General features: G+C 46.3%; 1 protein-coding gene across 1 annotated transcript in view; it reads left to right on the forward strand.

The window, feature by feature from the left end:
• The window catches only part of CLCN4 (chloride voltage-gated channel 4), a 65808-nt gene that overhangs the window by 36922 nt on the left and 17956 nt on the right, over positions 1–10930 (forward strand). Inside the window, exons 6-10 of the mRNA XM_011362902.2 lie at positions 4072–4278; positions 4353–4433; positions 5397–5942; positions 7474–7660; positions 9285–9683. Of these exons, the coding sequence (XP_011361204.1) occupies positions 4072–4278; positions 4353–4433; positions 5397–5942; positions 7474–7660; positions 9285–9683 (1420 nt within the window). The remainder of the gene's footprint in view (positions 1–4071; positions 4279–4352; positions 4434–5396; positions 5943–7473; positions 7661–9284; positions 9684–10930) is intronic.

Below are 10930 nucleotides of genomic sequence, written 5' to 3' on the forward strand. Positions count from 1 at the left end.
CCAACCAGGAATTGGTGGAAAATTTAAAACAGCAATGAAAGGTGTGATGGACAATCTCATCTCCGCCTTCCAAGAACCAGAGAAGCCAGGCTCAGCTCGCGATCTCCTAGACAGACAGGGAGCTCCGATCTGAGCTCTGTCTATGAGGGGCTGCCTGGACTTGGCCTTTGTCGGAAGCAGGCATCTCTCTTTGTGAGAGCTGAACTCTAAAGGAGTAAAATACTGAGTTGAGCCTTGTTTCCTATGTGACAAAAGTGCAGGGAACACACTGATGGGGGTGAAACTCGAAAAGGCAGTATCAAGTGAAAAAAGTAAGTTGCAGACGAGTATATAAAGTATGATTCTATTTATATAAGGTCCACAAACAGCCAAAATGCAGCAGCATACTGGTTAGTGGTACGCACATGTGCCAGAGCTATAAAGAAAGGCAAGGAGATGATTGTGGTGGGACAGGAGGGAGATCCCTCTGAGGAAGGAGACACAGTGGTCCCCAACCTCTTTGGCCCCAGGGACCGGTGCTGCTATGAGCATCTAACGCCTGAGGATCTGAGGCGGAGCTGAGGCGGTGATGCCGGCGCTGGGGAGCGGCTGCAGATACAGATGAAGCTTGGCTCATTCGACCACTGCTCGCCTCCTGCTGGGCGGCCCGGTTCTGAACACGCCACAGACCAGTATCAGTCCACGGCCAAGCTGCCTAACAGGCCATGGACCAGTACTGGTCTGCAGCCCGGAGGTTTGGGATCCCTGCCTTAAACCAGATATGATATATAACAGCTAAATTTCTCTATAAAAGTTCACAATAATCTTTTAAAGTATAGGAACCCAATGCAGGTTTTATAATTAAATTTTAGTTATTATGATTCAGTAGCAAAATTTTCACTGCTATTATCATAGAGTTTGAAATTCCTAACCTAAGGGTCCAGCGCCTACCCCAGTTCTTGGAGGTGTAAAAAGTAAATGTGAATAAACACTTCACAGATACAAATAACCTCCTCCCAGTCAAAACCCAACTAACTACATAAACCATTGTCCCTCAGATTGAGATACAGGACTGTTCTCCTTCATTTGAGCAAAGATACTAACCATCTTTTATTTGATGTAACCATCGCTTCAAATGATGGTCAGTCTATCTTTGATGGTTAGTAACCAAAGATACTAACCATCAAAGATAGACTGACCATCATTTGAAGCGACCTGCTCTAAGCTGTTGTATGGCGTGCCATGTCCGAATACACTTCGAGTACACTGCACTTCTGCACGTTCTATAAATTGCTCATCCTCCCCAGTGTTTGCCTCCGAAGCACTTTGATTACTTAGAATGAAAATTCCTTTGGGCCCGATCCCGTCTGATCTCGGAAGCTAAGCAGAGTCGGGCCTGGTTAGTACTTGGATGGGAGACCACCTAGGAAGACCAGGTGCTATAGGCATAAAAAGTAAAAAATAAGGAATTGTAAGCTGACAAGGTCCTTGCAGTCTGTGAGGTCAACCAAGGGTTGCCTCACCAAAAAAAAAAAAAAAAAAAAAAAAATTTCCCTTGGAAATATTTTTTAAATGTAAATTCAGAGAACCTTTTTTTCTGTGTAGGAAATGCTCCTCTATAAGCTCTCTAAAGCACATTCAAACGGAATACTGTTGCTTGGACTCGCATTATTTAGGGAGAACTGTTTGCTTCATTAGTGGAACCCCTATTGACTATATAGGAAATCATATCCTTTTTGAACTTATTTTGAGTTCGTGTTTCATTGCAAAACATGAACACTCTCGCAGATATTTATTTACCAGAAAGGTTTTAAAGTTGACACCACCAAGTCGCAAATCCACTACAATATATCTTGTTAAAGCCTGGCTCGATTCCGTCTCTGTTAATTCAGATTAAAGCAAATGATTGTATTTTTGCATCTACTGGGAATGAATTTGCTTTCTTTACTCCCTAATTTGATCATGACAATTTTATAAAGTCGTTTTAGAAAATTACAAAATACCTATTATATTGTTCAATTCACATGTCATGGCTGGCAGAGGCTCAGGTAATTTAGATGCTTGTAATTTTCTAAATGGTATTATGCTCTTAAACTGTACCCTAGGGTCCAAATCCACATTAAGTAACTGACAAAAAATTATAGGTAATTTTATTCAAGGCAACACAAAAGGGCAGGATTGTGGCAGGCGTAATAAAACATCCCTTAAAGGGATCTGAGATCCCCAGAGCGTAGGCTCAGATAGGCCAACTACCACTAGTTAAACAGACCAGTTTAACCACCACTAGTCTGTCTCCCATTAGTTAAGGCTAGTTCAAGAAATACCATCTGTATATCTGGAGCCTTACTCATGTTCTACAGGAAGGAGCCCATGGAGTTCTTCAGAAACGCATGTCCGTACTCTTTCTTTTCTTGATCTTTCTCCTTGAATTAAGAAAGATCTGTCAATAATTCTGAGGTGAAAATGGTCCATTCACACCCCTTTAAAATTTCAAGGATTAGCTCACGTCACTGACCCTCCCCAGATCACCAAAGGTGACATGATGCTGAAGAGTGTTTTGGGACCGTCCCTTAAACATTGAGAAATTAGGAGTACCTGTGCTAGCTTTCAGGAATGGACCAGTCAGTGCTTGTCTACCTGGGCTGCATTTTAAAATCACTTAGGGAGGCTGTACAAATCCCCAGGTCCAGGATACACCTTAGACCAATTACATCACATCTCGGGGGGTTCTAATTCCTTAGGTGATTCCACCAAGCGCCAAGGATGAGAAAGACTGTAGTAGCTATTTGAGAAATTGATTTCTTGGCAGAGTCATGCCCACTAGGAGGCACTTTAAAGTTAGGTAAATGCTCCAACACTGACAAGAAATAACATTGTCCCATTACATATTATACAGCGGGAAAACAGAAATTGGCCATGAATTCCACTGGCAGATTCACTTGGTGTCAGTCTGTGATTACAGGCTCGTAAATTGCTACCTCAGCAGTGAGCATTAATTCTATTTCAGATATTTGTGGGAGAGGTCGAAGGTAAAACGTTATTTATCTGTTGATGATGTTTCTATATCTGGAAGAATACTGTTTGGGAGGGAAAGGACTCTTAATCTAGGAAGCGAATAACTGAGATTGGCACCCAATTGAATTCCAAAAGCTTTAGGCAAACTCATATGCACCTTTAAGAAGAAAGCCATTATTTGGCATTTACAAAATGTGACAGGTCAGCAAATGGAGCAAGATGACTCTACCTGTAGTAAAGGCCTTTACAATACAAGAGGGAAGGAGTCGCCATGGATTAAAAAGAAATCTTTCCATCCCCCAGAAGCGTGTTGTTAGAATGCTGAACACCTTCTTTTTCTGACATCGTATTAAGAATATTTTCGAACATACAGAAAAGTAGAAAGAGTTGGAGAGTAAATACCCATATACCCATGGCCTACAGCAGGGGTCAGCAGACTTTTCTGGAAAAGGGCAGAGTCAATAATTTAGGCTTTGTGAGTCGAGAAGCAAAATTGAGCTACTATGCTCACTAAGAGGCTAGTATTGTTTATGTATTACATTTAATGATGTTAAAAGCACTCTTAGTGTGTGGATTATACAGAAATAGGCAGTGGGCTGGATTTGGCCCATGGGTGCCGACCCGACCTAAAATTTGATGGCCATTTTGTTCTCTTTGCTTTGTCACACAGCGAGCCAGCTTTCGGACATCTTTCAATAGTCCAAAATTAACAGTTAAGATCAGTAGATACATATCTCTTTTCAACAGGACAGAGCGTAAATGTGAACAGGATAAAATGCCATAGATAAAATAAGACCCCGATAATTACTTATTCAGTCCTCATTATGACCTTATTGTAGGAATTCTTAAAATTTTCTGTGCATTTAATTGTTTCAAGCATCCATTAACATGATATACAATTGTGTTAATATAAATTCTGTTAATATAAAATGACAGCTACATAGGAAATGAGAGTACCCTCTCTTCCATATGCTTTAGTGAATCTAAGCTTGCAACATGCCTCTCAGAGGAATTAGTTATTTCCCAGCCGTGGCATCGAAGCAGCTCACTCCCCCTTGTTCTCGTCCTCTGTTGCAGATAAAGACCATTCTGAGCGGCTTTATCATCAGGGGCTACTTAGGCAAGTGGACCCTGCTGATCAAGACTGTCACCCTGGTGCTGGTAGTGTCCTCGGGCCTGAGCCTTGGGAAGGAAGGGCCGCTGGTGCACGTGGCTTGTTGCTGTGGCAACTTCTTCAGCAGCCTCTTCTCCAAGTACAGCAAGAATGAGGGCAAGAGGCGTGAGGTGAGCGGTCTCGCCCGCACACGCTCGTTCTCATGAAAGGCCTCGGGGCTTACGCAGAACTCTCTGCCTTGCAGGTGCTTTCCGCCGCAGCTGCCGCCGGAGTCTCCGTGGCCTTTGGTGCTCCAATCGGAGGTGTGCTTTTCAGTCTAGAAGAGGTGAGAATGGGCGCCGAGGGAATGCAGGCTTTGGGGTGCTGAGGAACGCGTGGATGGTTAGCACAGCGGCGGGCTTCCATCTCTGGCCCTGTGAGGACTAGACTCAGGGGCACTGAACAAGGTTCCCGCAGCTCATTAAGGAGCCACATTTCCACTGCTCCGTATCTGTTTCCAAGTAGCATTTTTAAAATCGCCGATAGGATTTTTAGGGAAGATCTTCAGTCTCTTTTCTTTCTCATAACTAACTTGTCATGCATTTTTGTTTTCGGTGACCCAAATGGATCTATTCTAAAAGTCGGCAAAAGTTTTCTGAAAAGTGCCAGATAGTCAATATTTTAGGCTTCGTGTGTCTTACCGTCTCTGTCACAGGAGCTCACCTCTACTGCAGAGAGCGCACGCAAGATCGGGTGTGGCTGTATTCCAGTAAAACTTTCCTTATGCATGCTGGTTTGAATTCTATATAATTCGCACATGTCACAAAACCATTCTTCTTTTGAATATTTCACATGCCACAAAATAGTTTTTCCCCCTGCAGCCATTTAAAAATATAAAATCATTCTTCATTCATGTGCCATATGGGTACATTTGCTGGGCCAGGCTTTTCCAACCCTTAATCTAATCTGTTGTCTATAGAATGAAAATGTAGAGGTTTATTTGCTCTTAGCCTGGTCTCTCTGCCGTAAACAGCATTATGATGAAATATTTTCCTGTCTCTTTAAAAAAGTAGCTCAAACATACTTCGCCTGGTACCCAATCCACTCTTAGACATAGAGTCCCTTAAATATCTTTGTTGGTGTCTTTGGGTCATAATTAAACCGAGACTGAGGAAGTGAGTATCGCCCATCTTTGGTCTTGAGTGCGACTTTCACACCAAGCGCCAGCGGCGGCTGCTGATCAGTGGAGCTGGGGCTCAGGGCAGCCTTTCCTCCGGCCAGTCTCTAATTTTCTCCTTCTTTGCCCCAGGTCAGTTACTACTTTCCCTTGAAGACCCTGTGGAGGTCCTTTTTTGCAGCCCTGGTGGCGGCTTTCACGTTGCGATCCATCAATCCCTTTGGGAACAGCCGCCTTGTTCTCTTTTACGTGGAATATCACACACCCTGGTATATGGCCGAGCTCTTCCCCTTCATCCTGCTGGGGGTCTTTGGAGGCCTGTGGGGAACCCTCTTCATCCGCTGCAATATCGCCTGGTGCAGGAGGCGTAAAACCACCAAGCTGGGGAAGTACCCAGTGCTGGAGGTCATTGTGGTGACCGCTATCACCGCCATCATCGCCTACCCCAATCCCTACACGCGCCGGAGCACGAGCGAGCTCATTTCTGAGCTGTTCAATGACTGTGGGGCCCTCGAGTCCTCCCAGCTCTGTGACTACATCAACGACCCCAACATGACCCGGCCTGTGGATGACATTCCCGACCGGCCGGCCGGCTTCGGGGTATACACGGCCATGTGGCAGCTGGCCTTGGCGCTGATCTTCAAAATCGTCATTACCATATTTACTTTTGGCATGAAGGTAAGCGAAGGGAAAGGAAGATGTGGGGGGCCACCCATGTCCTTCTGGGGATAGCACCTTACTTGTCAAAATAAAGTTGTGATGCGAGGAAAGTGAGATTGATCTTTATAGGATGTTGTCTTGTGCCAGGCACTTGACATTCTTTTAATGAACAACAGACAATGCTTTTGATGAGCAGCATGCCTATGAAATAGACATTTTAATCCCATTTTACAAATGAAGAATCCAAGGCTCAGAATACAGCATTCATATAGAGATGTGTACAGCTTGGTGAACTTTCACAAAACACACGCTTGTGTAAGCAGCACCCACGACCGGAAGCAGAGTGTTGAGAATCCTCCAGAAGTCCCGATGTGTTCCGTTACGATTGCTTTGTGTGTGGTACTTTTTATGATTTGTTTCTTTCAAAAAGTCTAAGAAACTGTGCATGGAGTTTACACTTGAGTGCGGAATGGTCAAGCAGAAACCTGAGTTTTTGCGTTCAGAACAAGGATGGGTGAACTTTCTTAAACATCTGACTGTCTCTGATTTATCATCTCCTAGCAAAGGGATTTAGTTTCGTGTCTGATTTAGCAGTATCTTTTAGTGCCTGCTGGGAGAAGTCGACTTTGAAGTTACAGGGGATTAAGTGGCTATGGGATAAGGGGCAGCTCAGAAAGGAATAATTTCCTCAGGAATGTCCCAGACTCTAGAAATCACACTTGATCCAGACTAACGTGGAATTTGGTTAAAGATCCACTTTCACCCTGAGATTGACAACACTTAGGGTCGTAGCCACGTGCGATCTCCATGAACACAGGATCAGGCGTGTCTTGTAGCAATTTGATCATCAGACAAATTAAAATGTATTTATTTTTGTAAAATGTATTTTCACACAGCCAAATATAAAACACACTATTACCAAAATCTTTTAGTTTGCATAGTCTGTTTCTTTGCTGCCTCTAACCTGGCTCGAAACTATTCAGAATACTTTTCAGAAAATGTACTTTGTCGGAAGAGGGAATGGCCGCTGCCCCGCCATCCCTCTCTGGTAGATGCTTGGCCACTGTATATTCAAGAGAACAGTAAGGCCAGGGAAAGCTTTTTGGAAGACCCAGGGCAGCTTCTTTATTTTACCTGTGAACAGTTGCAGACCCTTCTTTTTCATTTTCATGCTGTGGCTTGACATTTAATTTTAAAAGCTAATCTGAATGACACGCAAGCGGAGCGAGAAAGCGGTGAGTATCTCAAGTGACAGATGCTCACTTTGAATGTTATTTGCAGTGGGGCTTATCATTCTTTAATCCACAGCAGGCAAAGCAGGCCAGCTTTTGAAGGCGAGGAAATGAAAGTATAAAATGGCATTCTCTCTAAGTCACAGTAGATACGACTGACTACTAAGCAGGTGAAGTCACTCGTCCCACCTTCTCTCAGCTGACCTATCTTGAAGCGTTGCACCCCTCAGGACTGAAGCAGCATGCAAGCTCGTGTGTGGGGGACGGGAATTCAGGCTCCTTCCCTCATGCTTCTTTTCTCTGTGTGCTCCTTGGAGATCCCTTCGGGCCTCTTCATCCCCAGCATGGCTGTGGGAGCGATGGCGGGCAGGATGGTGGGAATTGGCGTGGAGCAGCTGGCTTATCATCACCATGACTGGATCATCTTCAGAAACTGGTGCAGGCCCGGAGCAGACTGTGTCACCCCAGGACTTTATGCGATGGTGGGAGCTGCAGCCTGCTTAGGTACAGCCACAGGAGGGGTGAGGTGGCGGTGGGGGTGGGGGTGGGGCGCAGGGAAAGGTGACACAGACTGACCACAAAGGCTGATCTGGTTTAGAGGACTGAGAAGAAGAGAGACACGAGCACTTGCCTTCTCAGGATAGGCGAGGTGGTGCTGCTGTAACAAGTAAACGCCTAAATCTCGGTGGCTTAGCACGCCAAGGTTTATATCTTGCTATGATATGATGTCGATCCTCATTATTCGTGGATTACGTATTTGGGAATTTGTCTACTTGCTACAATTTGTTTGTAACCCCTAAATCAGTACTCATGGGGCTTTCACGGTCATTCTCGGTCATGCGCAGAGCAGTGGAAAATTGAAGTTGTCTAACATACAGCTACATTCGCAGCTGAGGTTGACCAAGGTGAAGGTCCACCTTTTTGCTTCAGCTCTCAACTGTACACAAGTGTACTTTTTGTGCTCTATTTAGAGCCATGTGTTTTGCACTTTTGTGCTTTTTATTAATGGTCTTCCTGTTTAAAATGGCCCCCAAGCGTAATGCTAAAATGCTGTCTGGTGTTTCTAAATGCTAGAAGGCTGGGATGTGCCCTAGGGAGAAAATGCGTGTGCTGGAGAAGCTTCCTTCAGGCATAAGTTATGTGCTTTTGGCCCTGAGTTCGATGCGAATGAGTCAGCTTCATATATTAAGTAAGGTGTCTTTAAACAGAAACATACATAACGTAAGGTTTTGCATTAATTGGTTGACAAAACTGACCAGAGGCTCTCAGAAACCTTATCTTTCTCCTAAGGCAGTGATTCAGTATTCACTAATTCAGTTTTTGTGGTGACTTTGTAGAACATAACTGCCACAAATAATGAGTCGACTCTGTGTGTGTGTGTGTGTGAGTGTGTGAGTGAGTTAGCTTCTCTCCACTCAGTCATTGAGGGACCAAGACTGATAGTGTGTCTACCGTCTTGCAGCTGTGTTGTCTAGAATAGTGGAATACTGGTTTTCAACGTGAGGTAATTGTGCCTCTCAGGAATTCTGGACAATGGAGGAGACATTTTTGCCTGTCACACCTGGGGGGAAGTGATGCTCCTGGCATCTAGTGGGTGGGGGCCAGGGATGCTGCTAAGTGTCATACAGAGCACAGAACAGCTCCCGCAGCAAAGAATGGTCTTTCCTCAACTGTTCCTAGCGCTGAGGTCGAGAAAACCCAGTCTAAGCTCGTTGGAAGACTGGGAGTTGGTATGGATTCTCTCTTTGAGTACCGAAGGACACAAGGGTCCCTCTGCTGTCCATAGCCCCTAAGAATCTCTACAGTTTTCCAACTTATGAGGTTGTGGAAGAGAGCCATACTTGCTGTGAGAAACCCGCACAGACCACATAGGATCCACTCAGTCACCAAAAAAACAAGGAATGGTCCTAGACGAATAGACAACCCAGTTGTCCCAGTCAGATGTGACTGTGTTTAATGAGGCTGGCCTCAGTTACAGAGGTCCGAGCATGGGCGACATGTAGCACTGACTTTCAGCTTAGAAATCCTCCTGTCGGGAGAATTTATAGCCAGTTTGTCAGTTTCCGCAATGTTCGCTGTCTTGAGGGTCTGGGATTGAATTCCACAATTTCACTCTTTTCTTCACTAGGTGGAGTCACCAGGATGACGGTGTCATTGGTGGTCATCATGTTTGAATTAACCGGTGGTCTCGAGTACATCGTGCCCCTCATGGCAGCAGCTGTGACCAGCAAGTGGGTGGCCGATGCCTTCGGGAAAGAAGGCATCTACGAGGCTCACATCCACTTAAACGGGTACCCATTTCTGGATGTGAAGGACGAGTTCACCCACCGCACACTGGCCACCGACGTCATGCGGCCGCGGCGGGGAGAGCCACCACTGTCGGTGCTTACTCAGGACAGCATGACCGTCGAGGACGTGGAGACGCTCATTAAGGAGACCGACTACAATGGCTTCCCCGTGGTGGTCTCCAGGGACTCCGAGCGCCTCATTGGATTTGCCCAGAGGAGGGAACTGATTCTTGCAATAAGTGAGTAAAGAGAGGGAAGCTCACGTGTTACTAAGAGGCGAATGGTAGTCTTTGTACCCAGCAAATTCTCAAAGAGGGTAGAGAGAATGTATGAGGGTCAGAGGACTTTCAGCCAGGGGTTCTCACACTTTAATGGATATTCGTGTCACCTGGGGATCTGGTTACAATGCAGATTCTGATTCAGTAGGTCTGGGCCGGGGCCCAAGTCTGAATTTCTCCCAAGTTCCCTGTTAATGCTGATGCTGCTGGTCTCCAAGTCACACTGTGAGAAGGAATGTCTTGGGGGAGGCATTCTTGGCTAAAAGAGGACCGCCACGTTTTCAAGCAGCCCCTTGGGCCCCAATCCTGCTAGGAGGCAAGATGCTGCCGCTGCGTTTCAGGGAATTCATTATTGGGTGAAGCTGAGCAGAAAGAGATGGGAAGGCCTTGACCGGCCCGGGCCAAGCTGGTCAGAGACAGACTTTCAGGCAGGATAAGTACTGAGATGCTGAGTTCTTCACCTCAGACTCCTCTCTCGGCACTGCACAAGCCTTTCGCTTTGCTTTATGATGTCATGTTCCATTCCACCTGTTACAGGCCCATGTGGGTTCAGGACAGAAGTCATGTCAGTTCCATGGGATGCTTTTCCTCTTCGTGCGCTAACTGAAATCCGTGAAGCCGAGGGGCATGCCGTTGAGTTGAGAGAGGAGAGGGCACAACGCCCAGGTGGGGTACCCTGAAAACAGGCTGCTCAGAGAAGCAAGCGTGCGGGCGCCATCAGCCTAGGGGCGACTGCATTGGAAGGGGAGTGGAGTACTGGAGGAAGGAGGGTCCAGAGACCACGGCCTGGGTGTGAGTTGGAGGCCCGGGCCGGGAGGAGTAGTGAGCCTCGGAGGGCTCACTCCGGTGGAATCCTGCCGCATGTCCCGGTGCGGTGGGGCAGGGATGAGCCGAACGCATCCTCAGCGCATCGCGAACGCGAATGCCATCCCACTCACATCCCTGCCTTGTGATCTGCTTGCTATCCCAGCATCTCATGGTGGGCCGGGGCCTGTGATGGGGCTGAGGTGTGCACTCGATGGTTGTATTACATATCTCATCTCCCAGAGGGTTTATGAAGTGGGCCAGTGGGACTCACCCAGGTATGATTGTGGAACGCCCTGCTGGGAGTGCACCTTCACCTGAGAGCCCTTTGCTTCTCCCTGCCCTTTGTTAACTATCTCTTAGGCCAGCGATCCCCAACCTTTTTGGCCCCAGGGACCGGTGCT

The sequence above is a fragment of the Pteropus vampyrus genome, unplaced genomic scaffold (genome assembly GCF_000151845.1).
Source record: "Pteropus vampyrus isolate Shadow unplaced genomic scaffold, Pvam_2.0 Scaffold81, whole genome shotgun sequence".
Classification (NCBI taxonomy): Eukaryota; Metazoa; Chordata; class Mammalia; order Chiroptera; family Pteropodidae; genus Pteropus; species Pteropus vampyrus.